The sequence below is a fragment of the Lissotriton helveticus genome, unplaced genomic scaffold, assembly GCF_964261635.1.
Source record: "Lissotriton helveticus unplaced genomic scaffold, aLisHel1.1 SCAFFOLD_559, whole genome shotgun sequence".
Lineage (NCBI taxonomy): Eukaryota > Metazoa > Chordata > Amphibia > Caudata > Salamandridae > Lissotriton > Lissotriton helveticus.
In genome coordinates this window covers 148946-175511 of record NW_027612017.1, presented here as the reverse complement: position 1 = coordinate 175511, position 26566 = coordinate 148946, and the positions used below count along the sequence as shown (strand labels likewise).

Genomic DNA, 26566 nt, shown 5'->3' with positions numbered 1-26566 from the left:
GGCTGAAATCTTACCCTATGCAGAGCTCCGTAGTTCTGGGTAGACGGAGTGCCATTGTCCCCTTGCAGCTGAGCACATCATAATTTCACATTTATCACTAAAACATGTGTTTGGTGGATAGAAATGTGCCCATGTCTCTGCAGGCCAAGGCCTGATCTTTCAAATGGGTGTATGTACCTTTTAGGCTAGGTGAAGTGTTTTCATTTCTTCACCTCCACTCGTGAGGGAAATCTTGAATCTTACCCTGCCTGGAGCTCCAAATCCCTGGGTAGAAAGAGTGACTTAGTGCCCTTGAATCTGAAAACCTCATAATGTCACAAATATCACTAAAGCAGGTCCCTGGTGGCTAGAAATGCCCCAGAGCCCTGAAGGCTCTATTCTGATATGGTGACTGGGTTATTTTGTGCTGTTTTGGGCCGTGTGAAGTATTTTATTCTTACACCGCCACCCCAGGGAAAGACGTGAAATATTTTCCTGTGCGGAGCTCTATATCTCTGGGAAGAAGGGCTGACGTTGTCCCCTTTATTCTGGAAACCTCATAGTATCAGATATATTACTAAAACAGGTTCCTGGAAGCTAGGGATGGGCCAGGGTACCTGAAGGCTAAGATCTGAAACTGTGAATGGTGTTCATGTACGTCTTGGACTATGAGAAGTGTTTTATTTGTGTTTCCCTCTACCTACATATAAGGCGAAAACCTGTAATTAGCAGTAGACCTCAATCAGGCTGCCAGGCGCAGAATCTGATTTGTCGGCGCAGGTCGCACTCTTGACATGCCATTTGATTCAGGAGTGGTCCCCACCCCAGCAATCGGGCTCAATACAACATTGATAGTCACAGGCCTCACTCTGTACTGTGGGATGTATGATGTAACAATTAGATTGCGGTACATTACATTGCTGTTTTAGGCGCTCTCCACGACTTGCACGGGAGGGCGCTCTAGACTTAGGAATAGTATGATTTACTATTCGAACTCCAGCCTAAGTAAGGTAGGGAAGGTGTTGGAATAGTAAATCGCACTATTCCATAGTCTAGTGCGCCCTCCCGTGCAAGTCGTGGAAAAGACTTGCGTTGTAAATGCAGCGATCGAAATGTACTGCGGTGTTTTGACCGCGTTGTTAAGGTCGGTTCCCGTCCAAAGATGTCACCTGAGATGTAAACCTAACTCCAGCTGTGAACATCAGCTCAGCAGAGTGCCTCCATGCAGGTACTGGGGTCACCATTTCAGGTGCCTTCACACCTTCTGCTCTCACGCTGGGTGCCAATGTAGGTCTAACTCGGCCGCCTGCCTCTATTGTGTCACTGTGTGTTTATTATGTTTAGTGTGCCCCCGTCTCCTCCAGCTCGGCGCTTGGCAGTGAATGCCCTCTGGCTGCATGTGAAGCTACCAGCGCGCAGCCGCCTTGTGATGCCCGTGAGTCTTGAGCCCGGCCCGTGCCCCGCTGCTTGTAAAAATCCCCCGGCTGCCCCCGAGTCGTGGGTGCCACAGCCGAGGGTGCAGGCGCGCGGCGAGGGCCCCCCTGACCCCCGGGCCGGGGCCCCCTGTTGTTGTCTTCGCTTCCCCGCTCGGCCGGCGGAGCCCTGTGTTACTTCGGCCCGTTCCAGAACGCGCTCCCCGCGTCCCCCTGAGCCCCATTGTGACGCCACAGGGCCCGCTCCCTGCAGGAGGCCCCTCCCGCCCGCGGGCCGCCGCTCCCGGCCTCAGAGCGCGAGGGTGGACCGGGGGAAAGGGGCCCGGGGCCCGGGATTCAAGGCACGGGGGCGTCAGCCATCGGGGGAGGGCAGAGATTCACGGCGGATTACAAGCCTCTGAGGACGGGGTCGGCTGAAACGGGGGAGGGCACGGGAAGGGGTTGAAGTTGGGCTTCTTTTCATGTGTGTATGGGAGCGTGTGTTTAACGGATTGTGTTTAAAAACTTAGATAATCCGATAGTAGGAAACACAAAAGTCAGCTCGGAGCAGAGAGCCGAGTGCGCCTCGCACACAGCCCTCACTCCTCGGAACCAATCAGGGGCTGGCTCCTCCCTATATATGCACGGGGCTCGGGTTGGGAGGTACATTTGACATTTCTCATTCATTTATTGATTGATACAGCTGATCTGGTGACGACGATGAGCAGCAGCTGATTAGGGCTCTCCCCCCCCCGCCCTCCCGCCCTCGCGCCTCGCTGCCTGCCTGCTCCTCCGAGGTGCTGGGCCTGCGTTCCCTGGCTTGTCCGGGGCCAGGCTGCGCTCCAAGGAGGGGAAGCTACAGCTGATGGCAGCACCTGAGTAGGGCCTCTCCCTCCCTCGCTCCACGCTCTCTCTCCCCACTCCTCTAAGGTGCTGGGCCTGCGCTCCCTGGCTTGACCGGGGCCAGGCTGCGCACCGAGGAGGGGAAGGAGAAGAGCTAGCCCCATTTCACAGCCAGCTCCTCTTGGGTGCTGGGCCTGCGTCTCCCTGGCTTGACCGGGGCCAGGCTGCGCACCAGAGAGGGGGGCAGGCAAGCAGGCTGACTGCCTGAGAATACCAAGGGCTTCCCCCAGACCCTCCCCCAGACCCATCCACCTGGACTGACTGTTCCTGCCGTGGGGGCGTGCTGTCTTCCGGAGAATCGCCGCTGGATTGCCGGGGGTCAACAAAACAGTGAGTACCTGCTAAAACTGCACTTGTGATTTGATTCTGTGCTTTTTAACCTGGTAAATACTATCATATTCTACTGCATTGCTCGCAATTGTGACCTTGTATTAACTGAATTTGTGGTTTCCGCATCGTTTCTTGCCTGCGCCTCTGCTAAACGCTGCGCTATTCCCTGGCATTGTTTAGCATTTGTAATATTATATTGCATTGCCTGCATTTGTGAACTTGCATTTACTGAACCTGTGGTTTTGCATAGTTTGCTACCTGCGCTTTCTGACCTGCTATAAGCTGTGCTATCCTCCTGCATTGTCTGCACTTGCATTTGTGATTTTACAACAGCTGATTCTGAGACTGTGGTTTTGCATCAATTGACCTTTTGATACTCTGGATCTTGCGACTCCCTAGCAACACTGTCTGTGAATTTCAGGTTTTTCTTAGCAAAAAACTTAGTGTTACTATACCCGTAGAAGCCCCATAGCTACTACCCTATGTCTACCCAAGGCGACCCACAGCCCCTCCACCAAGCAGCACCAACCATGGATGCAGACGCCGGGACTCAACCCTGCAACACCGGAGACGACACGGAATGGCGCACTCAGGCAAAAAGAAAGGGACGCGACTCAAATCCAAGCTCGCCGGAAAAACATGCAAAGCTTGCCCGCCCACCTCTCATCAGTCCTACAATTCCAACCTCAAACCGCTATCAGGCTCTCCAGCTTACCCAGGACTGCGACGCCAACCCTCAGGACCACGGGGCAGGTGAACCAGGGACGTCTCCAGGTCCCACAAAAAGACTACGGATCCCCCCCATCATCCTGAAGAACTTACCCACACACAAGGACCTCGTGGAGATGCTGGATGAACACTGCGGCTCCCCCTACACGATCAAGCCCAGGCAAGACCACGCCAAGCTTATGCTCACCACCCCAGAAGACTACAGGAGCGTGACCAGCACACTCACCGAACAGAAAATGGAGTATTACACCTTCCCAATGACCACTGCAAAAGCCCAGCGCTTTGTAATACGGGGACTCCCAGCAAATGCATCACTTGACCACATCACTGGGGACTTAGCTGAACGCGGGCTTCCAGTCAAAAATATCGCGCAGATTGCCTCTCCAGCAGACAAGAGCAAGAAATTTCCCCTCTTTGTCGTAACCCTGTCAGCAAGCCACGACGGGAAACCAGCGGACCTTTCAGCAGTCACACGGCTCTGCGGCTGCATCGTAACCACAGAAGCACCTAAAGGGAAACGAGGACCAGTCATGTGCTACAACTGCCAGCGCCTGGGGCACACCTCTGCTTTCTGCCAACAGAAGCCAAAGTGTGTACGCTGCGGAGGTGAACACACCTCCACCCAATGCACAAGGAACCGGGAAACCGAACCAGCAAAGTGTGCCAACTGCGCAGGACCCCACCCAGCGAGCTATCGCGGCTGTCCCTATCTACAGAATGCAAAGAAGGTTGAACACCGCAAGCCACCCTCACAACCACAAAGGTCTTCCCAACAATCATCAGCAACGGACCAGCACCAAAGGAAGACCTACAACCGCAGACCTGCACTGGACCACAGGATCCCAACCCCCAATACAACCGACAACAGTAGAGAAGCACACGTGGATGGAAGGACATACGCGGACGTCATAGTACCGAAACAAGTCAGCCCGCCTCCCACAACAGCACCGGGACCATCCGGTGGAACAGGCTCAACCAGCCCACCTCCAACAACCGCACCGGGACCATCCTGTGAAATAGGCTCAGCCATCAACTGGCAGGAACTCATTGCGAAGATTGCAAAAACGGTTGCAGATATGAACATCCACCCGGTGGTGACAATGGTGGCGAATATTATCGCCGGACTTTTCCAGGGCGAAGAAAACACCAGCAATGGCAGCAAAATCTAAAAGAAACTCCCTCTTCGTGATGTGGAATGCTAATGGCATTCAGAAGAAAACTGCAGAACTCCTGCACCTGATGGAAACCATGGACGTGGATATAGCGCTTATCTCCGAGACCCACCTTCAAGGAAGCCAGAAGCTCAACATAGCAAACCACAGGGTATACCGCACAGATCGCACCACTGGAGCCAAGGGTGGGGGAACAGCGGTGATCGTCAGCACAAAAGTGAAGCACCACGAGATCTCTCTACCACCAGTTGGGAGCATTGAAGCAACTGGCATACAGATTCAGACATCTGCAGGCCCGCTGCGGCTGATCGCCGCCTACTCACCCCCAGGCAAGCTAAGCCCAAAGGACCTGGATGCTTTACTGGACCCCAGCATCCCAACACTAATTGGAGGCGACCTTAATGCCAAGCACAAATGCTGGAACTCTCGGACGGGAAACAGCAAAGGACACGCCCTACTTGCCCACTCAAAGAAGGAGGACTTTGTAGTGGCCGGCCCGACTCAACCAACGCACTATCCAGGCTCTGCACTGCATAAACCAGATGTTCTGGACATTGTGGTCATGAAGAATCTCTCCCAGTCTATGGAGCTTGAAACCCTAACAGCGCTGACATCCGACCACAACCCAGTATTGATCACAGTTGGAGACGTACTTGAAGACCAGCAGCAGGGCATCAGACACAACTTCAAGAAGGCGGACTGGTGCCTATACAAGAGATGCCTGGAGGAGACACTGGTCCCAGGTCCCCTGCGAAGCACTGAAGACATTGACCAGGCAATTCACCACTTCACAGCTTCAATCCACACAGCTATTGAGCGCAGCATTCCAGAGCAGAAACTACAACGATGCTCTATCTACGATCTCCCGAAGGGCATCAAGCAGTCAATAGCTGCCAAGAACAGAGCCCGCAGAGAGTGGCAAAGGAACCGCACCCCCGACCTGCTGAAGAAGTATAATGAACTGACAAGACAGCTGAAGATGCAAATAAGCCAGCATAGAGGCGAAAAATGGGAAGCAGCTACAGCCAACCTTAAGGACTCAGACAACTCTCTCTGGAGAATGACCCGCCGCCTGACTGGGAAGAAGGAACCAAACCCACCGATACAAGGGACGACTCACCTGGCATGCAGCAGCAGGGATAAGGCTGAGGTCTTCGCTGACACGCTGGAGGCATCATTCAGGCCCAACCAGGCAAGCAAACTGGCACCAGAAGTAGAGCAAGAGGTCGCCAAGCATCACCGGGAGCACCCACCAGAAACAGAAACTGCACACATTGAGGAATGCTCAATGGGCGAATTACTGGACCTGGCAAAAACACTAAAAAACGGCAAGGCACCAGGGAAGGACAGAATAGTCAACCAAGCCATCAAGATGCTACCAGATACTGCAGTGGATCACCTTGCTGAGATATTTAACGCATGCATGAAGCACCAGTATTTCCCAAACACCTGGAAAGAAGCAAGAGTCGTCGTATTCCCCAAGGCTGGGAAACCACTGCGAGATCCTGCAAATTACCGGCCCATAAGTCTACTATCTGGCCTATCAAAACTCTTTGAAAAAGTTATCCACGCCCGTCTTGTGGACTTTGCGACAAGCAACAACCTCCTTGCCAAAGAACAGTTTGGGTTCCGGAAAGATCACTCAACCAATCACCAACTCCTCAGAGTTGTGGACATCATCAGCCATGGTTTCAACATCAACAAGTCTACCGGAGTAGTCTTTCTGGATGTAGCCAAAGCGTTCGACCGAGTATGGCACGAGGGACTGCTTTATAAACTTATCAAGCTCCAGTTTCCCAGCTACCTGGTCATGCTACTGTCCAGCTACCTGACAAATCGGACCTTTCACGTGGCAGTGCGAGAAGAATGCTCATCGCCACGCCCAATTCTTGCTGGAGTGCCTCAGGGATCAATCCTAGGACCATTCCTCTTCAACATATTCACAAACGACATCCCCACGGACCTAAAGAAGACTGATCTTGCCCTTTACGCAGATGATGTCGCGGTCATCTCTCAATCCTTCAGCGACAAGGAAGTGGCTAAGAACCTGGAGACATCGCTCTGCAGACTCTCCGAATGGTACAGCGACTGGCAGATCACCTTGAACACGGGCAAAACCACTGCAACATTATTTACCAGGAAGCAGAACAGGAAACACCCACAGATCCTCCTCAACGGGGACGAGGTCAAATGGGAAAACAGCAGCTCCTACCTGGGGGTGACTCTGGACTCTAAACTCAGCTGGAAAAACCACATAGAGAAGACCTGCCAGAAAGCAGCATCCAAACTGGCTGCATTATACCCACTCCTGAAGACCAAGTCGATGCCCATGCAGAGCAAGGTGCGAGTAGTCACTGCAATAATTCGACCAACTATGACATACGCTTCACCAGTTTGGAGTGGCTGCCGCCCACAGCTTCGGATGGACCTACAGAAAGTACAGAACAAGGCCTTACGGATTGCAGCAGGTGCACCTATGTTCACACGAACAGCAGACCTCCACAGAGACTTAGGGATTGAGATGCTGGACGACCATCTCCTCAAACTCAACAGGAAATTCTACACAGGATTAGATCAAAAAGAAAACCCACTGATCAGGAAACTCGCAGACATCTCTACGAACCCATTTGACCGCTACCCGCGTCCCATTGAAGCGCTAACCTTGCGAAACTGAAACAGAAACGCAGCATCCAAAAACTCAGCACTGCTTGAAGGCAAACGCCGGCAGGTACACAAAACCCACCGCTGCCAGATGGCATGATAGCCTCGGCAAGCAACCAAAACTCAACACTATCAGAAGGAACTTGATGGACAAAGACAAGACCCCCTGAGGAAACATGCTGACAATTCTGCATACTCAATCGACCGCTACCCGCGGCCCATCACTGAGATGACCATGTGATGCAACCTCAACTGTGACAAAGCGTCACACATCAATAAGACAATCTAAACAGCGACTAAAAAATTCAAAACGATTGTGGAGTAATGAGGCTACTGCCTCGGTATCCAAAAACTCACCACTGTCAGAAGGAATCTGACAGACGAAAACAAGACAGCAGACGGGAGGTACAGACATTGACCGATTCACAGACAGACATTGACCGATTCACAGACATTTGATTCGGCAGCAGCTGATTAGGGCTCTCCCCCCCCCGCCCTCCCGCCCTCGCGCCTCGCTGCCTGCCTGCTCCTCCGAGGTGCTGGGCCTGCGTTCCCTGGCTTGTCCGGGGCCAGGCTGCGCTCCAAGGAGGGGAAGCTACAGCTGATGGCAGCACCTGAGTAGGGCCTCTCCCTCCCTCGCTCCACGCTCTCTCTCCCCACTCCTCTAAGGTGCTGGGCCTGCGCTCCCTGGCTTGACCGGGGCCAGGCTGCGCACCGAGGAGGGGAAGGTGAAGAGCTAGCCCCATTTCACAGCCAGCTCCTCTTGGGTGCTGGGCCTGCGTCTCCCTGGCTTGACCGGGGCCAGGCTGCGCACCAGAGAGGGGGGCAGGCAAGCAGGCTGACTGCCTGAGAATACCAAGGGCTTCCCCCCAGACCCTCCCCCAGACCCATCCACCTGGACTGACTGTTCCTGCCGTGGGGGCGTGCTGTCTTCCGGAGAATCGCCGCTGGATTGCCGGGGGTCAACAAAACAGTGAGTACCTGCTAAAACTGCACTTGTGATTTGATTCTGTGCTTTTTAACCTGGTAAATACTATCATATTCTACTGCATTGCTCGCAATTGTGACCTTGTATTAACTGAATTTGTGGTTTCCGCATCGTTTCTTCCCTGCGCCTCTGCTAAACGCTGCGCTATTCCCTGGCATTGTTTAGCATTTGTAATATTATATTGCATTGCCTGCATTTGTGAACTTGCATTTACTGAACCTGTGGTTTTGCATAGTTTGCTACCTGCGCTTTCTGACCTGCTATACGCTGTGCTATCCTCCTGCATTGTCTGCATTTGCATTTGTGATTTTACAACAGCTGATTCTGAGACTGTGGTTTTGCATCAATTGACCTTTTGATACTCTGGATCTTGCGACTCCCTAGCAACACTGTCTGTGAATTTCAGGTTTTTCTTAGCAAAAAACTTAGTGTTACTATACCCGTAGAAGCCCCATAGCTACTACCCTATGTCTACCCAAGGCGACCCACAGCCCCTCCACCAAGCAGCACCAACCATGGATGCAGACGCCGGGACTCAACCCTGCAACACCGGAGACGACACGGAATGGCGCACTCAGGCAAAAAGAAAGGGACGCGACTCAAATCCAAGCTCGCCGGAAAAACATGCAAAGCTTGCCCGCCCACCTCTCATCAGTCCTACAATTCCAACCTCAAACCGCTATCAGGCTCTCCAGCTTACCCAGGACTGCGACGCCAACCCTCAGGACCACGGGGCAGGTGAACCAGGGACGTCTCCAGGTCCCACAAAAAGACTACGGATCCCCCCCATCATCCTGAAGAACTTACCCACACACAAGGACCTCGTGGAGATGCTGGATGAACACTGCGGCTCCCCCTACACGATCAAGCCCAGGCAAGACCACGCCAAGCTTATGCTCACCACCCCAGAAGACTACAGGAGCGTGACCAGCACACTCACCGAACAGAAAATGGAGTATTACACCTTCCCAATGACCACTGCAAAAGCCCAGCGCTTTGTAATACGGGGACTCCCAGCAAATGCATCACTTGACCACATCACTGGGGACTTAGCTGAACGCGGGCTTCCAGTCAAAAATATCGCGCAGATTGCCTCTCCAGCAGACAAGAGCAAGAAATTTCCCCTCTTTGTCGTAACCCTGTCAGCAAGCCACGACGGGAAACCAGCGGACCTTTCAGCAGTCACACGGCTCTGCGGCTGCATCGTAACCACAGAAGCACCTAAAGGGAAACGAGGACCAGTCATGTGCTACAACTGCCAGCGCCTGGGGCACACCTCTGCTTTCTGCCAACAGAAGCCAAAGTGTGTACGCTGCGGAGGTGAACACACCTCCACCCAATGCACAAGGAACCGGGAAACCGAACCAGCAAAGTGTGCCAACTGCGCAGGACCCCACCCAGCGAGCTATCGCGGCTGTCCCTATCTACAGAATGCAAAGAAGGTTGAACACCGCAAGCCACCCTCACAACCACAAAGGTCTTCCCAACAATCATCAGCAACGGACCAGCACCAAAGGAAGACCTACAACCGCAGACCTGCACTGGACCACAGGATCCCAACCCCCAATACAACCGACAACAGTAGAGAAGCACACGTGGATGGAAGGACATACGCGGACGTCATAGTACCGAAACAAGTCAGCCCGCCTCCCACAACAGCACCGGGACCATCCGGTGGAACAGGCTCAACCAGCCCACCTCCAACAACCGCACCGGGACCATCCTGTGAAATAGGCTCAGCCATCAACTGGCAGGAACTCATTGCGAAGATTGCAAAAACGGTTGCAGATATGAACATCCACCCGGTGGTGACAATGGTGGCGAATATTATCGCCGGACTTTTCCAGGGCGAAGAAAACACCAGCAATGGCAGCAAAATCTAAAAGAAACTCCCTCTTCGTGATGTGGAATGCTAATGGCATTCAGAAGAAAACTGCAGAACTCCTGCACCTGATGGAAACCATGGACGTGGATATAGCGCTTATCTCCGAGACCCACCTTCAAGGAAGCCAGAAGCTCAACATAGCAAACCACAGGGTATACCGCACAGATCGCACCACTGGAGCCAAGGGTGGGGGAACAGCGGTGATCGTCAGCACAAAAGTGAAGCACCACGAGATCTCTCTACCACCAGTTGGGAGCATTGAAGCAACTGGCATACAGATTCAGACATCTGCAGGCCCGCTGCGGCTGATCGCCGCCTACTCACCCCCAGGCAAGCTAAGCCCAAAGGACCTGGATGCTTTACTGGACCCCAGCATCCCAACACTAATTGGAGGCGACCTTAATGCCAAGCACAAATGCTGGAACTCTCGGACGGGAAACAGCAAAGGACACGCCCTACTTGCCCACTCAAAGAAGGAGGACTTTGTAGTGGCCGGCCCGACTCAACCAACGCACTATCCAGGCTCTGCACTGCATAAACCAGATGTTCTGGACATTGTGGTCATGAAGAATCTCTCCCAGTCTATGGAGCTTGAAACCCTAACAGCGCTGACATCCGACCACAACCCAGTATTGATCACAGTTGGAGACGTACTTGAAGACCAGCAGCAGGGCATCAGACACAACTTCAAGAAGGCGGACTGGTGCCTATACAAGAGATGCCTGGAGGAGACACTGGTCCCAGGTCCCCTGCGAAGCACTGAAGACATTGACCAGGCAATTCACCACTTCACAGCTTCAATCCACACAGCTATTGAGCGCAGCATTCCAGAGCAGAAACTACAACGATGCTCTATCTACGATCTCCCGAAGGGCATCAAGCAGTCAATAGCTGCCAAGAACAGAGCCCGCAGAGAGTGGCAAAGGAACCGCACCCCCGACCTGCTGAAGAAGTATAATGAACTGACAAGACAGCTGAAGATGCAAATAAGCCAGCATAGAGGCGAAAAATGGGAAGCAGCTACAGCCAACCTTAAGGACTCAGACAACTCTCTCTGGAGAATGACCCGCCGCCTGACTGGGAAGAAGGAACCAAACCCACCGATACAAGGGACGACTCACCTGGCATGCAGCAGCAGGGATAAGGCTGAGGTCTTCGCTGACACGCTGGAGGCATCATTCAGGCCCAACCAGGCAAGCAAACTGGCACCAGAAGTAGAGCAAGAGGTCGCCAAGCATCACCGGGAGCACCCACCAGAAACAGAAACTGCACACATTGAGGAATGCTCAATGGGCGAATTACTGGACCTGGCAAAAACACTAAAAAACGGCAAGGCACCAGGGAAGGACAGAATAGTCAACCAAGCCATCAAGATGCTACCAGATACTGCAGTGGATCACCTTGCTGAGATATTTAACGCATGCATGAAGCACCAGTATTTCCCAAACACCTGGAAAGAAGCAAGAGTCGTCGTATTCCCCAAGGCTGGGAAACCACTGCGAGATCCTGCAAATTACCGGCCCATAAGTCTACTATCTGGCCTATCAAAACTCTTTGAAAAAGTTATCCACGCCCGTCTTGTGGACTTTGCGACAAGCAACAACCTCCTTGCCAAAGAACAGTTTGGGTTCCGGAAAGATCACTCAACCAATCACCAACTCCTCAGAGTTGTGGACATCATCAGCCATGGTTTCAACATCAACAAGTCTACCGGAGTAGTCTTTCTGGATGTAGCCAAAGCGTTCGACCGAGTATGGCACGAGGGACTGCTTTATAAACTTATCAAGCTCCAGTTTCCCAGCTACCTGGTCATGCTACTGTCCAGCTACCTGACAAATCGGACCTTTCACGTGGCAGTGCGAGAAGAATGCTCATCGCCACGCCCAATTCTTGCTGGAGTGCCTCAGGGATCAATCCTAGGACCATTCCTCTTCAACATATTCACAAACGACATCCCCACGGACCTAAAGAAGACTGATCTTGCCCTTTACGCAGATGATGTCGCGGTCATCTCTCAATCCTTCAGCGACAAGGAAGTGGCTAAGAACCTGGAGACATCGCTCTGCAGACTCTCCGAATGGTACAGCGACTGGCAGATCACCTTGAACACGGGCAAAACCACTGCAACATTATTTACCAGGAAGCAGAACAGGAAACACCCACAGATCCTCCTCAACGGGGACGAGGTCAAATGGGAAAACAGCAGCTCCTACCTGGGGGTGACTCTGGACTCTAAACTCAGCTGGAAAAACCACATAGAGAAGACCTGCCAGAAAGCAGCATCCAAACTGGCTGCATTATACCCACTCCTGAAGACCAAGTCGATGCCCATGCAGAGCAAGGTGCGAGTAGTCACTGCAATAATTCGACCAACTATGACATACGCTTCACCAGTTTGGAGTGGCTGCCGCCCACAGCTTCGGATGGACCTACAGAAAGTACAGAACAAGGCCTTACGGATTGCAGCAGGTGCACCTATGTTCACACGAACAGCAGACCTCCACAGAGACTTAGGGATTGAGATGCTGGACGACCATCTCCTCAAACTCAACAGGAAATTCTACACAGGATTAGATCAAAAAGAAAACCCACTGATCAGGAAACTCGCAGACATCTCTACGAACCCATTTGACCGCTACCCGCGTCCCATTGAAGCGCTAACCTTGCGAAACTGAAACAGAAACGCAGCATCCAAAAACTCAGCACTGCTTGAAGGCAAACGCCGGCAGGTACACAAAACCCACCGCTGCCAGATGGCATGATAGCCTCGGCAAGCAACCAAAACTCAACACTATCAGAAGGAACTTGATGGACAAAGACAAGACCCCCTGAGGAAACATGCTGACAATTCTGCATACTCAATCGACCGCTACCCGCGGCCCATCACTGAGATGACCATGTGATGCAACCTCAACTGTGACAAAGCGTCACACATCAATAAGACAATCTAAACAGCGACTAAAAAATTCAAAACGATTGTGGAGTAATGAGGCTACTGCCTCGGTATCCAAAAACTCACCACTGTCAGAAGGAATCTGACAGACGAAAACAAGACAGCAGACGGGAGGTACATTTCTGTTCTGTGACAGCGCCGAGACTCGTATTGCAATGGCAGAAACCGCTCCAGCCGCCGCGGCTCCTCCCGCTGAGGTCGCCCCCAAGAAGAAGCAGAAGAAAGCAGCGGGGGCCTCCAAGGCCAAGAAGCCTTCCGGTCCCAGCGTGTCCGACCTGATTTTGAAGTGTGTGACCGCCTCGGCCGAGAGGAAGGGAGTCTCCCTGGTGGCTCTGAAGAAGGCGCTGACCGCCGCCGGCTACGATGCGGACAAGAACAAGGGCCGCGTTAAGGTCTCCCTGAAGAGCCTGGTCAGTAAAGGCGCCCTAGCCCAGCTGAAGGGCACCGGGGCCTCCGGGTCCTTCAAAGTGAACAAGAAGCAGCTGGAGGGCAAGAAGGCAGCCAAGAAGACAGCTGCCAAGACCAAGAAGCCAGCGGCCAAGAAAGCTGCCCCTGCCGCCGCGAAGCCCAAAAAGGCTCCCGCGGGGGTCAAGAAGAGCCCGAAGAAGGTCAAGAAGCCAGCAGCAGCCAAGAGCCCCAAGAAGCCCAAGGCTGCCCCTGCCAAGAAGGCTGCCAAGAGCCCAGCGAAAGCCAAGGCGGCGAAGCCCAAAGTAGCCAAGAAAAGCCCTGCCAAGGTAGTCAAACCCAAGGCAGCCAAGCCCAAAGCAGCGAAGCCCAAAAAGGCAGCGCCCAAGAAGAAGTAAGGGCTGGCACCGAGACACTGCAAACACAACGGCTCTTTTAAGGGCCACCACCCTATCTAGAAGAGAGCGTGTTCCTCCCCACCTTTGCACCCACCCAATGGCCCCACTTCTCAAAAATAAACCGCACCATACATCCATAGCGCACTTTTCCACACGCGAGTGCCGCGTGTGATCTTGGCCATATAAACGGCTCTTTCGGTGCTGCGTGGATTGAAATCGTTATTACATAGAAAATAAGGGGGTCCGGGAGTTATAAGGCCTCCGTTTATAATACATGTGCAATAACGTGTGTGTCTCTGTGCTTTCACTGTACCCGGGCAGACTCTAAATAGTGTCTGCATAAAGCAGATGATTGTGAACTTTAATTGGAGCGCAGGTAACTGCGTGCTCCAGGGTGAGGGTAAAAAGCGGGTCTGGGAGTTATAAGACCTCAGTTTATTATAAACGTGTTTGTGTTGGTGCTTTCACTGTATCCGGGCAGACTCGATATAGCGCCTGCATAAAGCAGACGATTGTGAACTTTCAATCGAGCGCAGGTAACGGGGGCGTGTTCCAGAGTGACCAAGGGCAGTGTGCTTATGACATCTCGGGCTCCTCTCCCGGTTGACCGGGGTCGAGTCGTCCTCGTGACTACAAGTGGATGGACGGACGGAGACAAAGGCTGACCGAGGCGCGGGCTCCGGCGCCATCATCCAAGGGGGGGGTCTCTTTTATCCACAGCTCATTGGACAGCTAGGCTGCAGCCTCCAGTTCAGTATCCAATCGTTGCACACCGCGGGCTATTTTCGAACGTGGGGCGGTCTCCTCAGCCAACCAGAGCAGCCCTCCGTCTGTGAGGGCATAAATAGGGCTCTTTCCCTGGTAGACGCCATTCTTCTCTGCCTTCGCTGAGAGAGACCGCTCCCGCCATGGCCCGCACCAAGCAGACAGCCCGCAAGTCCACCGGCGGCAAAGCGCCCCGCAAGCAGCTGGCCACCAAGGCAGCCCGCAAGAGCGCGCCTGCCACCGGAGGAGTCAAGAAGCCTCACCGCTACCGGCCAGGCACCGTGGCTCTCCGCGAGATCCGCCGCTACCAGAAGTCCACCGAGCTCCTCATCCGCAAGCTGCCCTTCCAGCGCTTGGTGAGGGAGATCGCCCAGGACTTCAAGACCGACCTGCGCTTCCAGAGCTCCGCCGTCATGGCCCTGCAGGAGGCCAGCGAGGCCTACCTGGTCGGGCTCTTCGAGGACACCAACCTGTGCGCCATCCACGCCAAGAGGGTGACCATCATGCCCAAGGACATCCAGCTGGCCCGTCGCATCCGAGGCGAGAGGGCCTAAGGAGACGGACCGACCCGAACAACCACCACCACAACGGCTCTTTTAAGGGCCACCACCCTGTCACCTACGAGCTTCTCTTATCTGTCATGGCATGTGTTTTACAGGTTAGGGAGGGTGTGCTGTGAGTACCACGGTCACTGGGCAACTTATACCGGCTCTGGGTTAACCAGAGCACTCTGTGTTCACAGTGCATAAACGCCTGTTCAATGTGTCCATCTAATAATAAAAAGCCTTTTTATAGGGGGTTGTGCAGGGATCCGCTGGTCACAAGCCACCGCTTAAGGGGCATCTGTGTCCCCGGTACATCGGGTTCGTGTGTCTGATTTCGGGAACGTTTGCCCCGGGGTGAACTAACGCCGTTCCCCAGGGTCTTAAAAGTACAAACACAACGTTAAACCCGCTCACAGAGACACTGTTCGCCCCCAACATGGAAAACCATAAGCCCGGGGGGGGGGGGGGGGCAGATGTGTGAATTCCCCAGTGGGTTTATTGAACCTCATCGTTACAGTGCTCATGTGACACTTGGTCCCATTCATATAGACATGTTAATTTAAAGAGGCGGAACGGGTTGCCTGCTGTCGGCCCTCGGTCTGCAGCAAGCCCCGTGAGAGCGGGCCTTTCTGCACTTAACATTACCCTTAAAAAACACATATTCCAAAACACATTTCTCCGGTCATAATAGAAGCACGTTAGCTCTTAGGGGAGGAAGTGGTTGGCCCTTAAAAGAGCCGTTGTGTTCGTTGGGGTGCGCCTGGAAGCCTTACTTGGCGCTGGTGTACTTGGTGACGGCCTTGGTGCCCTCCGACACGGCGTGCTTGGCCAGCTCTCCGGGGAGCAGAAGGCGGACTGCGGTCTGGATCTCCCGGGAGGTGATGGTGCGCCGCGAGTTGTAGTGAGCCAGTTTGGAAGCCTCTGCAGCGATGCGCTCGAAGATGTCGTTCACGAAGGAGTTCATGATGCCCATGGCCTTGGAGGAAATGCCGGTATCCGGGTGCACCTGCTTCATCACTTTGTAAATGTAGATGGCATAGCTTTCCTTCCTGCTCCTCTTGCGCTTCTTCCCGTCCTTCTTGGGCGGCTTGGAGAGCGCTTTCTTGGAGCCCTTCTTGGGTGCCGGCGCGGACTTGGCTGGTTCAGGCATGGTCGACGCTCTTTCGCTGCTTGCTGTGGAGCCGAGAGAAATGATGCCTGGGCGTCCGGCACTTGTATTTATAGGCTGGGCGTGCAAAGCAGCTTCTTCCCGTTTCTCCTTTCTCATTGGCAGGGCCCCCACTTCCTATTGTAATGCGGTTCTGGGACACTGATTGGTTAAACAGAAGCCCGCCTCCCTCCATTGAAAAGTACTATCGGCGCCTAGCTGTCAACCAATCAGACGCTCCCGAAGTCTTTATATTACCGGAGTCCAGCAGAAGGCGCAGTACCATTCTCTCTGTTGTGTGACTGAGACCCTAGATCGATCGCCATGTCTGGACGCGGAAAGCAAGGAGGAAAGGCCCGCGCCAAGGCCAAGACACGCTCTTCCAGAGCCGGGCTCCAGTTCCCCGTGGGCCGTGTGCACAGGCTGCTCAGGAAGGGAAGCTACGCCGAGAGGGTGGGCGCCGGTGCCCCCGTCTATCTGGCTGCAGTGCTGGAGTACCTGACCGCTGAGATTCTGGAGCTGGCTGGCAACGCCGCCCGGGACAACAAGAAGACCCGCATCATCCCCAGACACCTCCAGCTGGCCATCCGCAACGACGAGGAGCTGAACAAGCTGCTGGGCCGAGTCACCATCGCCCAGGGAGGAGTCCTGCCCAACATCCAGGCCGTGCTGCTGCCCAAGAAAACCGAGAGCCACAAGGCACAGGGCAAAGCAAGCAAGTAAAGGCCCGCAGACCACCGTGGAAACGCACCCTAAACACAAAGGCTCTTTTCAGGGCCATCCACAGACTCCATCAAAGAGCGTATCCGTGCCGAGGTGTTACTCTGGCGGCTTCATAGATGCGGCAGCGCCCGCCACCGTAGCTTTGTAGTGGAGGGCATGCCCAAGCTCTGGCCGTACACTTTAATGTTGTCCCGTCCCAAAGCCTAGCATGAGGCAGACCATATCGATGTTTTTGTTATACATATATAATTTTTAATTTTCAGGGACACGTTTTGCAGACGTGCCCCAGCCGAGCGGGCACCGAACGCGAGGGTTAGGCGGGCCGCGGTGACAAGTGGGGGCCTGGAAGGGAGGAGTGTGTGTGTTTGACTGATCAGTGCACCGGCGGCAGCTGCTGAGCCAAGCCGAGCGGGCACCGAACGCGAGGGTTAGGCAGGCCGCGGTGACAAGTGGGGGGGGGGGGGGGGCTGGAAGGTAGGAGTGTGCGTGTTTGACTGATCAGTGCACCGGCGGCAGCTGCTGAGCCCCCCATCGGGAGCCCCTGACAGAGGCGGGCTGGGAGCGCGCTCTTTTTCAAACAATATATACATATATATTTTTTTCTTTTCATTTTTGGGGGACACATTTTGCAGGCTTGCCCCAGCCGGGCGCGGGATGTGGGCAGTGCTACGAGGTTGCAGGCGGCCAAACGCAGCGGGGTGGTGCCGGTGAGGCCGCTAACGTGTGTGGCTCCATTAAAACATACAGAGCCTTCTGCTTATATTGGACAGGGGGCTCCGAACGCAGGGGATGGGTGGCCCGCGGTCACAAGGGGAGGCCGGGAAGGGAGGTGCTTGCGTGTGTTTGACTGTGATCTGTGCACCGGCAGCGGCAGCTGCTGAGCCAGCCCATGACAAAGGCGGGCTGGGAGCCCGCTCTTTTTCAGAAGGCAACGGCCGCTCCAGCCCCCGCTTCCTGCAGAAGGCGGGCCGGGTCCGAGCTCTCCCGCCTCACAGGGCGTCACGTGGGCGCTTGGAGCTCCCGCGCAGGTCCGCTGAGCCTCCATAGAAAGCAGCCGGTGCTGGTTTTCCTCTTCATTTCTGCTCCCAGCACCGAGAAGAGAACATGTCTGGACGCGGCAAAGGAGGGAAGGGGCTCGGCAAAGGCGGCGCCAAGAGACACCGCAAGGTGCTCCGGGACAACATCCAGGGCATCACCAAGCCGGCCATTCGCCGCCTGGCGCGCCGTGGCGGAGTCAAGCGCATCTCCGGCCTCATCTACGAGGAGACCCGCGGGGTGCTCAAGGTTTTCCTGGAGAACGTGATCCGGGACGCCGTCACCTACACCGAGCACGCCAAGAGGAAGACCGTCACCGCCATGGATGTGGTCTATGCCCTGAAGCGCCAGGGCCGCACTCTCTACGGATTCGGCGGTTACACCACGGAAAAAAAGGAAAAAAAAAACAACCCAAAGGCTCTTTTAAGAGCCGACCACCATGTCGTGTGAGAGCTGTGTCTATGAACTATTATCGCCGCAGCGCAGGGCTGCTATCTAGGCCCACACTCGCTCGGGAGGGGAGGAGGGGGGAACCCGGGGAGTTGCTCCGCAGCCACTCTGCTCTGGAAGGCACGGCCGGGAAGGCGGGTTTACCCCGTCCCACGGGCCCGCCACCATGGAGCTCTAAACTAGGGACCAAAGGTGGGTTCAGCCCGGCCCAGGGGCCCGCCACCGTGGAGCCCTTGCCTGGGGACCTACGGTGGGTTTAGCCCGGCCCGGCTGCCCGCCATCATGGAGCCCTTGTCTGGGGACCTACGGTGGGTTTAGCCCCGACCAGGGGCCCGCCATCATGGAGCCCTTGCCTGGGGGCCTACGGTGGGTTTAGCCCGGACCAGGGGCCCGCCATCATGGAGCCCTTGCCTGGGGACCTACGGTGGGTTTAGCCCGGAGCAGGTGCCCGCCATCATGGAGCCCTTGCATGGGGACCTAAGGCGGGTTTAGCCCGGCACAGGGCCCCACGAGTCACGCAGTTCTAAGGGGGGTGTTTAGACCGGCCCAGGTGCCCGCCATCATGGAGCCCTTGCATGGGGACCTAAGGCGGGTTTAGCCCGGCACAGGGCCCCACGAGTCACGCAGTTCACCGACTATTAAGCCCCCCACGTAGTGGGGGCTTACAGCGCCTGGCTGGGAAACAAAGTTGGAGATAGCGCGGCCGTTCCGCCGCCCGGCCATCTGGTCGCCGCAGCTCACTGGGCCATCTGGTCGCCCCTCTGTGGGTCGACCAGATGGCCCAGTGAGCTGCGGCGACCAGATGGCCGGGCGGCGGATTGGCCGCGCTAACTCCGACTTTGTTCTCCACCCAGGAGCTGTAAGCCCCCACTACGTGGGGGGCTTAATAGTCGATAAAATAGGGTTCCCATGCAGGCCCAAGGAAGCGGGTGTGGGATCCTAATTTTTGTGGTGAACCGCCATGTCCCTTTAGGGGTCCCTGTGGGCCTTTAAGCCCCCGTTTCAGTATTTTTATTTTTTTTGTGTGGGCATTTTGGTTCAAGGGGACGATGGCACTAATTCTACCCGGGGCTGGGGAGCTCAGATTCGGGTACAATTTCAGGTTCCCCCCCGTAGGTGGAGGTCGGAAAAAAAAAAACTTAAAAAAAAAAAACATACACGCATTTCTTTTTTTTTTTTAACAAACTCCTTAGGTTCAAGGGGACAAAGTCACTTTTTCTTCCCGGGGCTATGGAGCTCCGATTCGGGTAAAATGTCCGGTTTCCCCCCTTAGCTGGAGGTCGGCAAAAAAAAATAAACACACACACACACACACACACTTCTTTTTTTTTTTTTTTTTTACTAACTCCTTAGGTTCAAGGGGACAAAGTCACTTTTTCTTCCCGGGGCTATGGAGCTCCGATTCGGGTAAAATCTCAGTTTTCCCCCCTTAGCTGGAGGTCGGCAAAAAAAAAAAAAAAAATAAACACACACATTTCTTTTATTTTTTTTTACTAACTCCTTATGTTCAAGGGGACACAGTCCCTTTTTCTTCCCGGGGCTATGGAGCTCCGATTCGGGTAAAATTTCCGGTTTCCCCCCTTAGCTGGAGGTCGGCAAAAAAATAAAAAATAAACACACACACATTTCTTTTTTTTTTTTTACTAACTCCTTAGGTTCAAGGGGACAAAGTCACTTTTTCTACCCGGGGCTGTGGAGCTCCAATCCGGGTACAATTCCTGGTTTAACCCCTAAGCTGAAGGAGGGCCAAAAAAAGAAAAATAATAATTGTATATATATATATATATATATATATATATATATATCACAAATTAATTACAATAAGTCCCTCGCAGTATGGGATCTGAAAAAGTGTCTCTGTTCCATTTTTAGTCTCCAGGCACCCGTTTAAAACTGTTAACATTTATCACATTTTATTAAGGTTCAAGGGGACTAAGTCACTTTTTCTACAGAGGGCTATGGAGCTCCGATTAGGGTTATATTTCAGGATTTACCCCTTGGCTGGAGGTGGAGAAATACAAAACGTCATTCAAAAACCCCTTTACATTATCAGACATCAGTCTCCCAAGCCCATTTCTAGCCTCCAGGCACAGAGTGGCTATTTCTACTCAGAGCTATGGTGCTCCGCGCAATGTGAGATTCCCCCCTGTTACAGTATCAGCTCAAGGCTGTGGGCCCGTTTGCAGCCTCCATACACCTCTTTTAGTGATAATTGTAACATTTGGCGGAGTTAATCTTCAAAGGGGATACAGTTGCTCCTACTAGCCTGGGCTATGGAGCTCCGCGCAGGGTAAGATGTCAGGTTCCACTCCTGGCTGGAGGTGGGAAAACAGAATAATTCTTTATTCCAACACTGTATCTAACCCCTTTACAGTATCAGACCTAGGCCTGCAAGACCGTAGGCACATTTCCAGCCTCCAGGCACCTGTTTTAGTGATACTTGTGACATTAGGAAGCCTGCAGCTTCAAGGGGACAGAGTCACTCCTTCTACCCAGGGTAATGGAGCTCCGAACAGGGTAAGATTTCTGGTTATTCCCCTGGCTGGAGGTGTTAAAGCAAAACACTCCACATGCCCAATAAAGTCTATTTCACCCCTTCACTGTCTCAGGAAAGGCCTGCAAGGCCTTGGGCCTACTTCCAGTCTCACGGCACCAATTTTACTGATACCTGTGACATTTGGAGGTGTTAAGCTTCAAGGGGAAGAAGTCACACTTTCTACCCAGGGTTATGGAGCTCAGTGCAGGGTAAGAATTCAGGTTACCCCCCCTGGCTGGAGGTGTTAAAGCAAAACACTTCTCATGCCCAATAAAGTCTATTTCAACCCTTCACAGTATCAGGAAAGGCCTGCAAGGCCTTGGGCCTACTTCCACCCTCCAGGCACCAGTGTTTGTGATACTTGTGACATTTGGAGGTGTTCAGCTTCAAGGGGATGAAGTCACACCTTCTACCAAGGGTTATGGAGCTCAGCGCAGGGTAAGATTTCAGCTTTTCGCCCCTAGCTGGATGTGTTGAAGCAAAACACTTCTCATGCCCAATAAAGTCTATTTCAACCCTTCACAGTATCAGGAAAGGCCTGCAAGGCCTTGGGCCTACATCCATTCTCCAGGCACCAATGTTACTGATACCTGTGACATTTGGTGGTGTTAAGCTTCAAGGGTAAGAAGTCACACTTTCTACCCAGGGTTATGGAGCTCAGCGCAGGGTAAGACTTTAGGTTATCCCCCTGGCTGGAGGTGTCAAAGCAAAACACTTCTCATGCCCAATAAATTGTATTTCACCCCTTCACAGGATCAGGAAAGAGCTGCAAGGCCTCGTGCCTACTTCCAGGCACCAATGTTACTGACACCTGTGACATTTGGTGGTGTTAAGCTTCATGGGGAAGAAGTCACACCTTCTACCCAGGGTTATGGAGCTCAGCGCAGGGTAAGATTTCAGGTTATTCCCCCTGGCTCGAGGTGTTAAAGCAAAACACTTCACATGCCCAATAAATTGTATTTCACCCCTTCACAGTATCAGGAAAGGCCTGCAAGGCCTTGGGCCTACTTGCAGCCCCCCAGGCACCAATGTTACTGACACCTGTGACATTTGGTGGTGTTAAGCTTCAAGGGGAAGATGTCACACCTTCTACCCAGGGTTATGGAGCTCAGCGCTGGGTAAGAATTCAGGTTATCCCCCTGGCTGGAGGTGTTACAGCAAAACACTCCACATGCCCAATAAAGTTTATTTCACCCCTTCACAGTATCAGGAAAAGCCTGCAAGGCCTTGGGCCTACTTCCAGCCTCCAGGCACCAATGTTACTGATGCCTGTGACATTTGGTGGTGTTAAGCTTCAACGGGATGAAGTCACACCTTTTACCCAGGGTTATGGAGCTCAGCTCAGGGTAAGATTTCAGGTTATCGCCCTGGCTTGAGGTGTTAAAGCAAAACACTTCACATGCCCAATAAAGTCTAGTTCACCCCTTTCACAGTATCAGGAAAGGCCTGCAAGGCCTTGTGCCTACTTCCAGCCCCCAGGCACCAATGTTACTGACACCTGTGACATTCGGTGGTGTTAAGCTTCAAGGGGAAGAAGTCACACCTTCTACCCAGGGTTATGGAGCTTAGCGCAGGGTAAGATTTCAGGTTATCGCCCTGGCTTAAGGTGTTAAAGCAAAACACTTCACATGCCCAATAAAGTCTATTTTACCCCTTTCACAGTATCAGGAAAGGCCTGCAAGGCCTTGTGCATACTTCCAGCCTCCAGGCACCAATGTTACTGATACCTGTGACATGTGGTGGTGTTAAGCTTCAAGGGGATGAAGTCACACCTTTTACCCAGGGTTATGGAGCTCAGCGCAGGATTTCAGGTTATCGCCCTGGCTTGAGGTGTTAAAGCAAAACACTTCACATGCCCAATAAAGTCTATTTCACCCCTTTCACAGTATCAGGAAAGGCCTGCAAGGCCTTGTGCCTACTTCCAGCCTTCAGGCACCAATGTTACTGATACCTGTGACATTTGGAGGTGTTAAGCTTCAAGGGGATGAAGTCACACCTTCTACCCAGGGTTATGGAGCTCAGCGCAGGGTAAGATTTCAGGTTATCGCCCTGGCTTGAGGTGTTAAAGCAAAACACTTCACATGCCCAATAAAGTCTATTTCACCCCTTTCACAGTATCAGGAAAGGACTGAAAGGCCTTGGGCCTACTTCCAGCCTCCAGGTACCAATGTTACTGACACCTGTGACATGTGGTGGTGTTAAGCTTCAAGGGGATGAAGTCACACCTTTTACCCAGGGTTATGGAGCTCAGCGCAGGGTAAGATTTCAGGTTATCCCCCTGGCTTGAGGTGTTAAAGCAAAACACTTCACATGCCCAATAAAGTCTATTTCACCCCTTCACAGTATCAGGAAAGGCCTGCAAGGCCTTGGGCCTTCTTCCAGCCACCAGGCACCAATGTACTGATACCTGTGACATTTGGTGGTGTTAAGCTTCAAGGGGATGAAGTCACACCTTCTACCCAGGGTTATGGAGCTCCTCGCAGGGTAAGATTTCAGGCTTCACCCCAGGCTGGAGGCGTGAAATTAGAACAATTACCATACACAGCAATGTGTATTTCACCCATTCACAGTATCAGGAAAGGCCTGCAAGGCCTTGGGCCTACTTCCAGCCTCCAGGCACCAATGTTACTGATACCTGTGACATGTGGTGGTGTTAAGCTTCAAGGGGAAGAAGTCACACCTTCTACCCAGGGTTATGGAGCTCAGCGCAGGGTAAGAATTCAGGTTATCCCCCTGGCTGGAGGTGTTAAAGCAAAACACTCCACATGCCCAATAAAGTCTATTTCACCTCTTCACAGTATCAGGAAAGGCCTGCAAGGCATTGGGCCTACTTCCAGCCTCCAGGCACCGATGTTACTGATACCTGTGACATGTGGTGGTGTTAAGCTTCAAGGGGAAGATGTCACATCTTCTACCCAGGGTTATGGAGCTCAGCGCAGGGTAAGATTTCAGGTTATCCCCCCTGGCTGGAGGTGTTAAAGCAAAACACTTCACATGCCCATTAAAGTCTATTTCACCCCTTCACAGTATCAGGAAAGGCCTGCAAGGCCTTGTGCCTGCTTCCAGCCTCCAGGCACCAATGTTACTGATACCTGTGACATGTGGTGGTGTTACGCTTCAAGGGGACGAAGTTGTACCTTTTACCCAGGGTTATGGAGCTCAGCGCAGGGTAAGATTTCAGGTTATCACCCTGGCTGGAGGTGTTAAAGCAAAACACTTCACATGACCAATAAAGTCTATTTCACCCCTTCACAGTATCAGGAAAGGCCTGCAAGGCCTTGTGCCTACTTCCAGCCTCCAGGCACCAATGTTACTGATACCGGTGACATTTGGAGGTGTTAGGCTTCAAGGGTATGAAGTCACACCTTCTACCCAGGGTTATGGAGCTCAGTGCAGGGTAAGAATTCAGGTTATCCCCCTGGCTGGAGGTGTTAAAGCAAAACACTTCACATGCCCATTAAAGTCTTTTTCACCCCTTCACAGTATCAGGAAAGGCTCTGTGCCTACTTCCAGCCTCCAGGCACCAATGTTACTGATACCTGTGACATTTGGTGGTGTTAAGCTTCAAGGGGAAGAAGTCACATCTTCTACCCAGGGTTATGAAGCTCAGCGCAGGGTAAGAATTCAGGTTATCGCCCTGGCTTGAGGTGTTAAAGCAAAACACTTCACATGCCCAATAAAGTCTATTTCACCCCTTCACAGGATCAGGAAAGGCCTTGTGCCTACTTCCAGCCTCCAGGCACCAATGTTACTGATACCTGTGACATTTGGTGGTGTTAAGCTTCAAGGGGAAGAAGTCACACCTTTTACCCAGGGTTATGGAGCTCAGCGCAGGGTAAGATTTCAGGTTCTCACCCTGGCTTGAGGTGTTAAAGCAAAACACTTCACATGCCCAATAAAGTCTATTCCACCCCTTCACAGTATCAGGAAAGGCCTTGTGCCTACTTCCAGCCTCTTGGCACCAATTTCACTGACACTTGTGACATTTGTAGGTGTTCAACTTCAAGGGGATGAAGTTGCACCTTCTACCCAGGGTTATGGAACTCAGCGCAGGGTAAGATTCCAGGCTTCACCCCTGACTGGAGGTGTTAAAGCAAAACACTTCTCATGCCCAATAAAGTCTATTTCACCCCTCCACAGTATCAGGAAAGGCCTGCAAGGCCTTGGGCCTACTTCCAGCCTCCTGGCACCAATTATACTGATACCTGTGACATTTGGAGGTGTTAAGCTTCAAGGGGATGAAGTCGCACCTTCTACCCAGGGTTATGGAGCTCCGCGCAGGGTAAGAATTTAGGTCATCCCCCTGGCTGGAGGTGTTAAAGGAAAACACTTCACATGCCAAATAAAGTCTATTTCACCCCTCCACAGTATCAGGGAAGGCCTGCAAGGCCTTGTGCCTACTTCCAGCCTCCAGGCACCAATGTTACTGATACCTGTGACATATGGTGGTGTTAAGCTTCAAGGGGATGAAGTCACACCTCTTACCCAGGGTTATGGAGCTCAGCGCAGGGTAAGATTTCAGGTTATCGCCCTGGCTTGAGGTGTTAAAGCAAAACACTCCACATGCCAAATAAAGTCTATTTCACCCCTTCACAGTATCAGGAAAGGCCTGCAAGGCCTTGGGCCTACTTCCAGCCTCCAGGCACCAAAGTTACTGATACCTGTGACATTTGGTGGTGTTAAGCTTCAAGGGGAAGAAGTCACGCCTTCTACCCAGGGTTATGGAGCTCAGTGCAGGGTAAGAATTCAGGTTATCCCCCTGGCTGGAGGTGTTAAAGCAAAACACTTCACATGCCCATTAAAGTCTATTTCACCCCTTCACAGTATCAGGAAAGGCCTGCAAGGCCTTGTGCCTACTTCCAGCCTCCAGGCACCAATGTTACTGTTACCTGTGACATGTGGTGGTGTTAAGCTTCAAGGGGATAAAGTCACACCTTTTACCCAGGGTTATGGAGCTCAGCGCAGGGTAAGATTTCAGGTTATCCCCCTGGCTTGAGGTGTTAAAGCCAAACACTCCACATGCCCAATAAAGTCTATTTCACGCCATCACAGTATCAGGAAAGGCCTGCAAGGCCTTGTACCTACTTCCAGCCTCCAGGCACCAATGTTACTGATACCTGTGACATTTGGTGGTGTTAAGCTTCAAGGGGAGGAAGTCACACCTTCTACCCAGGGTTATGGAGCTCAGCGCAGGGTAAGAATTCAGGTTATCCCCCTGGATGGAGGTGTTAAAGCAAAACACTTTGCATGCCCATTAAAGTCTATTTCACCCCTTCACAGTATCAGGAAAGGCCTGCAAGGCCGTGTGCCTACTTCCAGCCTCCAGGCACCAATGTTACTGATACCTGTGACATGTGGTGGTGTTAAGCTTCAAGGGGATGAAGTCACACCTTCTACCCAGGGTTATGGAGCTCAGCGCAGGGTAAGAATTCAGGTTATCCCCCTGGCTTGAGGTGTTAAAGCAAAACACTTCACATGCCCTATAAAGTCTATTTCACCCCTTCACAGTATCAGGAAAGGCCTTGTGCCTTCTTCCAGCCTCTAGGCACC

The 26566-nt window shown here is 52.9% G+C and overlaps 5 protein-coding genes across 5 annotated transcripts; 4 read left to right on the top strand and 1 right to left on the bottom strand.

Annotated features, from left to right (window-relative positions):
• Positions 1-13147: 13147 nt before the first annotated feature.
• Positions 13148-13815, top strand: LOC144807548 (histone H1.01-like). Its single transcript, XM_078673184.1, has one exon. It carries the CDS (start codon positions 13168-13170, stop codon positions 13813-13815), a length of 648 nt encoding a protein of 215 aa, XP_078529310.1. The 5' UTR covers positions 13148-13167.
• A 674-nt stretch (positions 13816-14489) lies between these two features.
• On the top strand, positions 14490-15575 carry LOC144807522 (histone H3). Its single transcript, XM_078673157.1, has one exon. It carries the CDS (start codon positions 14724-14726, stop codon positions 15132-15134), a length of 411 nt encoding a protein of 136 aa, XP_078529283.1. The 5' UTR covers positions 14490-14723; the 3' UTR covers positions 15135-15575.
• Positions 15576-15843: 268 nt separating this feature from the next.
• Positions 15844-16375, bottom strand: LOC144807508 (histone H2B 1.2-like). The gene has a single exon (XM_078673143.1). The coding sequence runs from the start codon at positions 16273-16275 to the stop codon at positions 15895-15897; it is 381 nt and encodes a 126-aa protein (XP_078529269.1). The 5' UTR covers positions 16276-16375; the 3' UTR covers positions 15844-15894.
• Positions 16376-16534: 159 nt separating this feature from the next.
• Positions 16535-17217, top strand: LOC144807575 (histone H2A type 2-C-like). Its single transcript, XM_078673215.1, has one exon. It carries the CDS (start codon positions 16597-16599, stop codon positions 16993-16995), a length of 399 nt encoding a protein of 132 aa, XP_078529341.1. The 5' UTR covers positions 16535-16596; the 3' UTR covers positions 16996-17217.
• Positions 17218-17550: 333 nt separating this feature from the next.
• Positions 17551-18480, top strand: LOC144807568 (histone H4-like). Its single transcript, XM_078673207.1, has one exon. It carries the CDS (start codon positions 18100-18102, stop codon positions 18478-18480), a length of 381 nt encoding a protein of 126 aa, XP_078529333.1. The 5' UTR covers positions 17551-18099.
• The last annotated feature ends 8086 nt before the right edge of the window (positions 18481-26566 follow it).

Bases quoted from the DNA above. Each gene is read 5' to 3' on its own strand.
- LOC144807548 (XM_078673184.1), top strand. From the start codon at position 13,168: ATGGCAGAAACCGCTCCAGCCGCCGCGGCTCCTCCCGCTGAGGTCGCC.
- LOC144807522 (XM_078673157.1), top strand. From the start codon at position 14,724: ATGGCCCGCACCAAGCAGACAGCCCGCAAGTCCACCGGCGGCAAAGCG.
- LOC144807508 (XM_078673143.1), bottom strand. From the start codon at position 16,275: ATGCCTGAACCAGCCAAGTCCGCGCCGGCACCCAAGAAGGGCTCCAAG.
- LOC144807575 (XM_078673215.1), top strand. From the start codon at position 16,597: ATGTCTGGACGCGGAAAGCAAGGAGGAAAGGCCCGCGCCAAGGCCAAG.
- LOC144807568 (XM_078673207.1), top strand. From the start codon at position 18,100: ATGTCTGGACGCGGCAAAGGAGGGAAGGGGCTCGGCAAAGGCGGCGCC.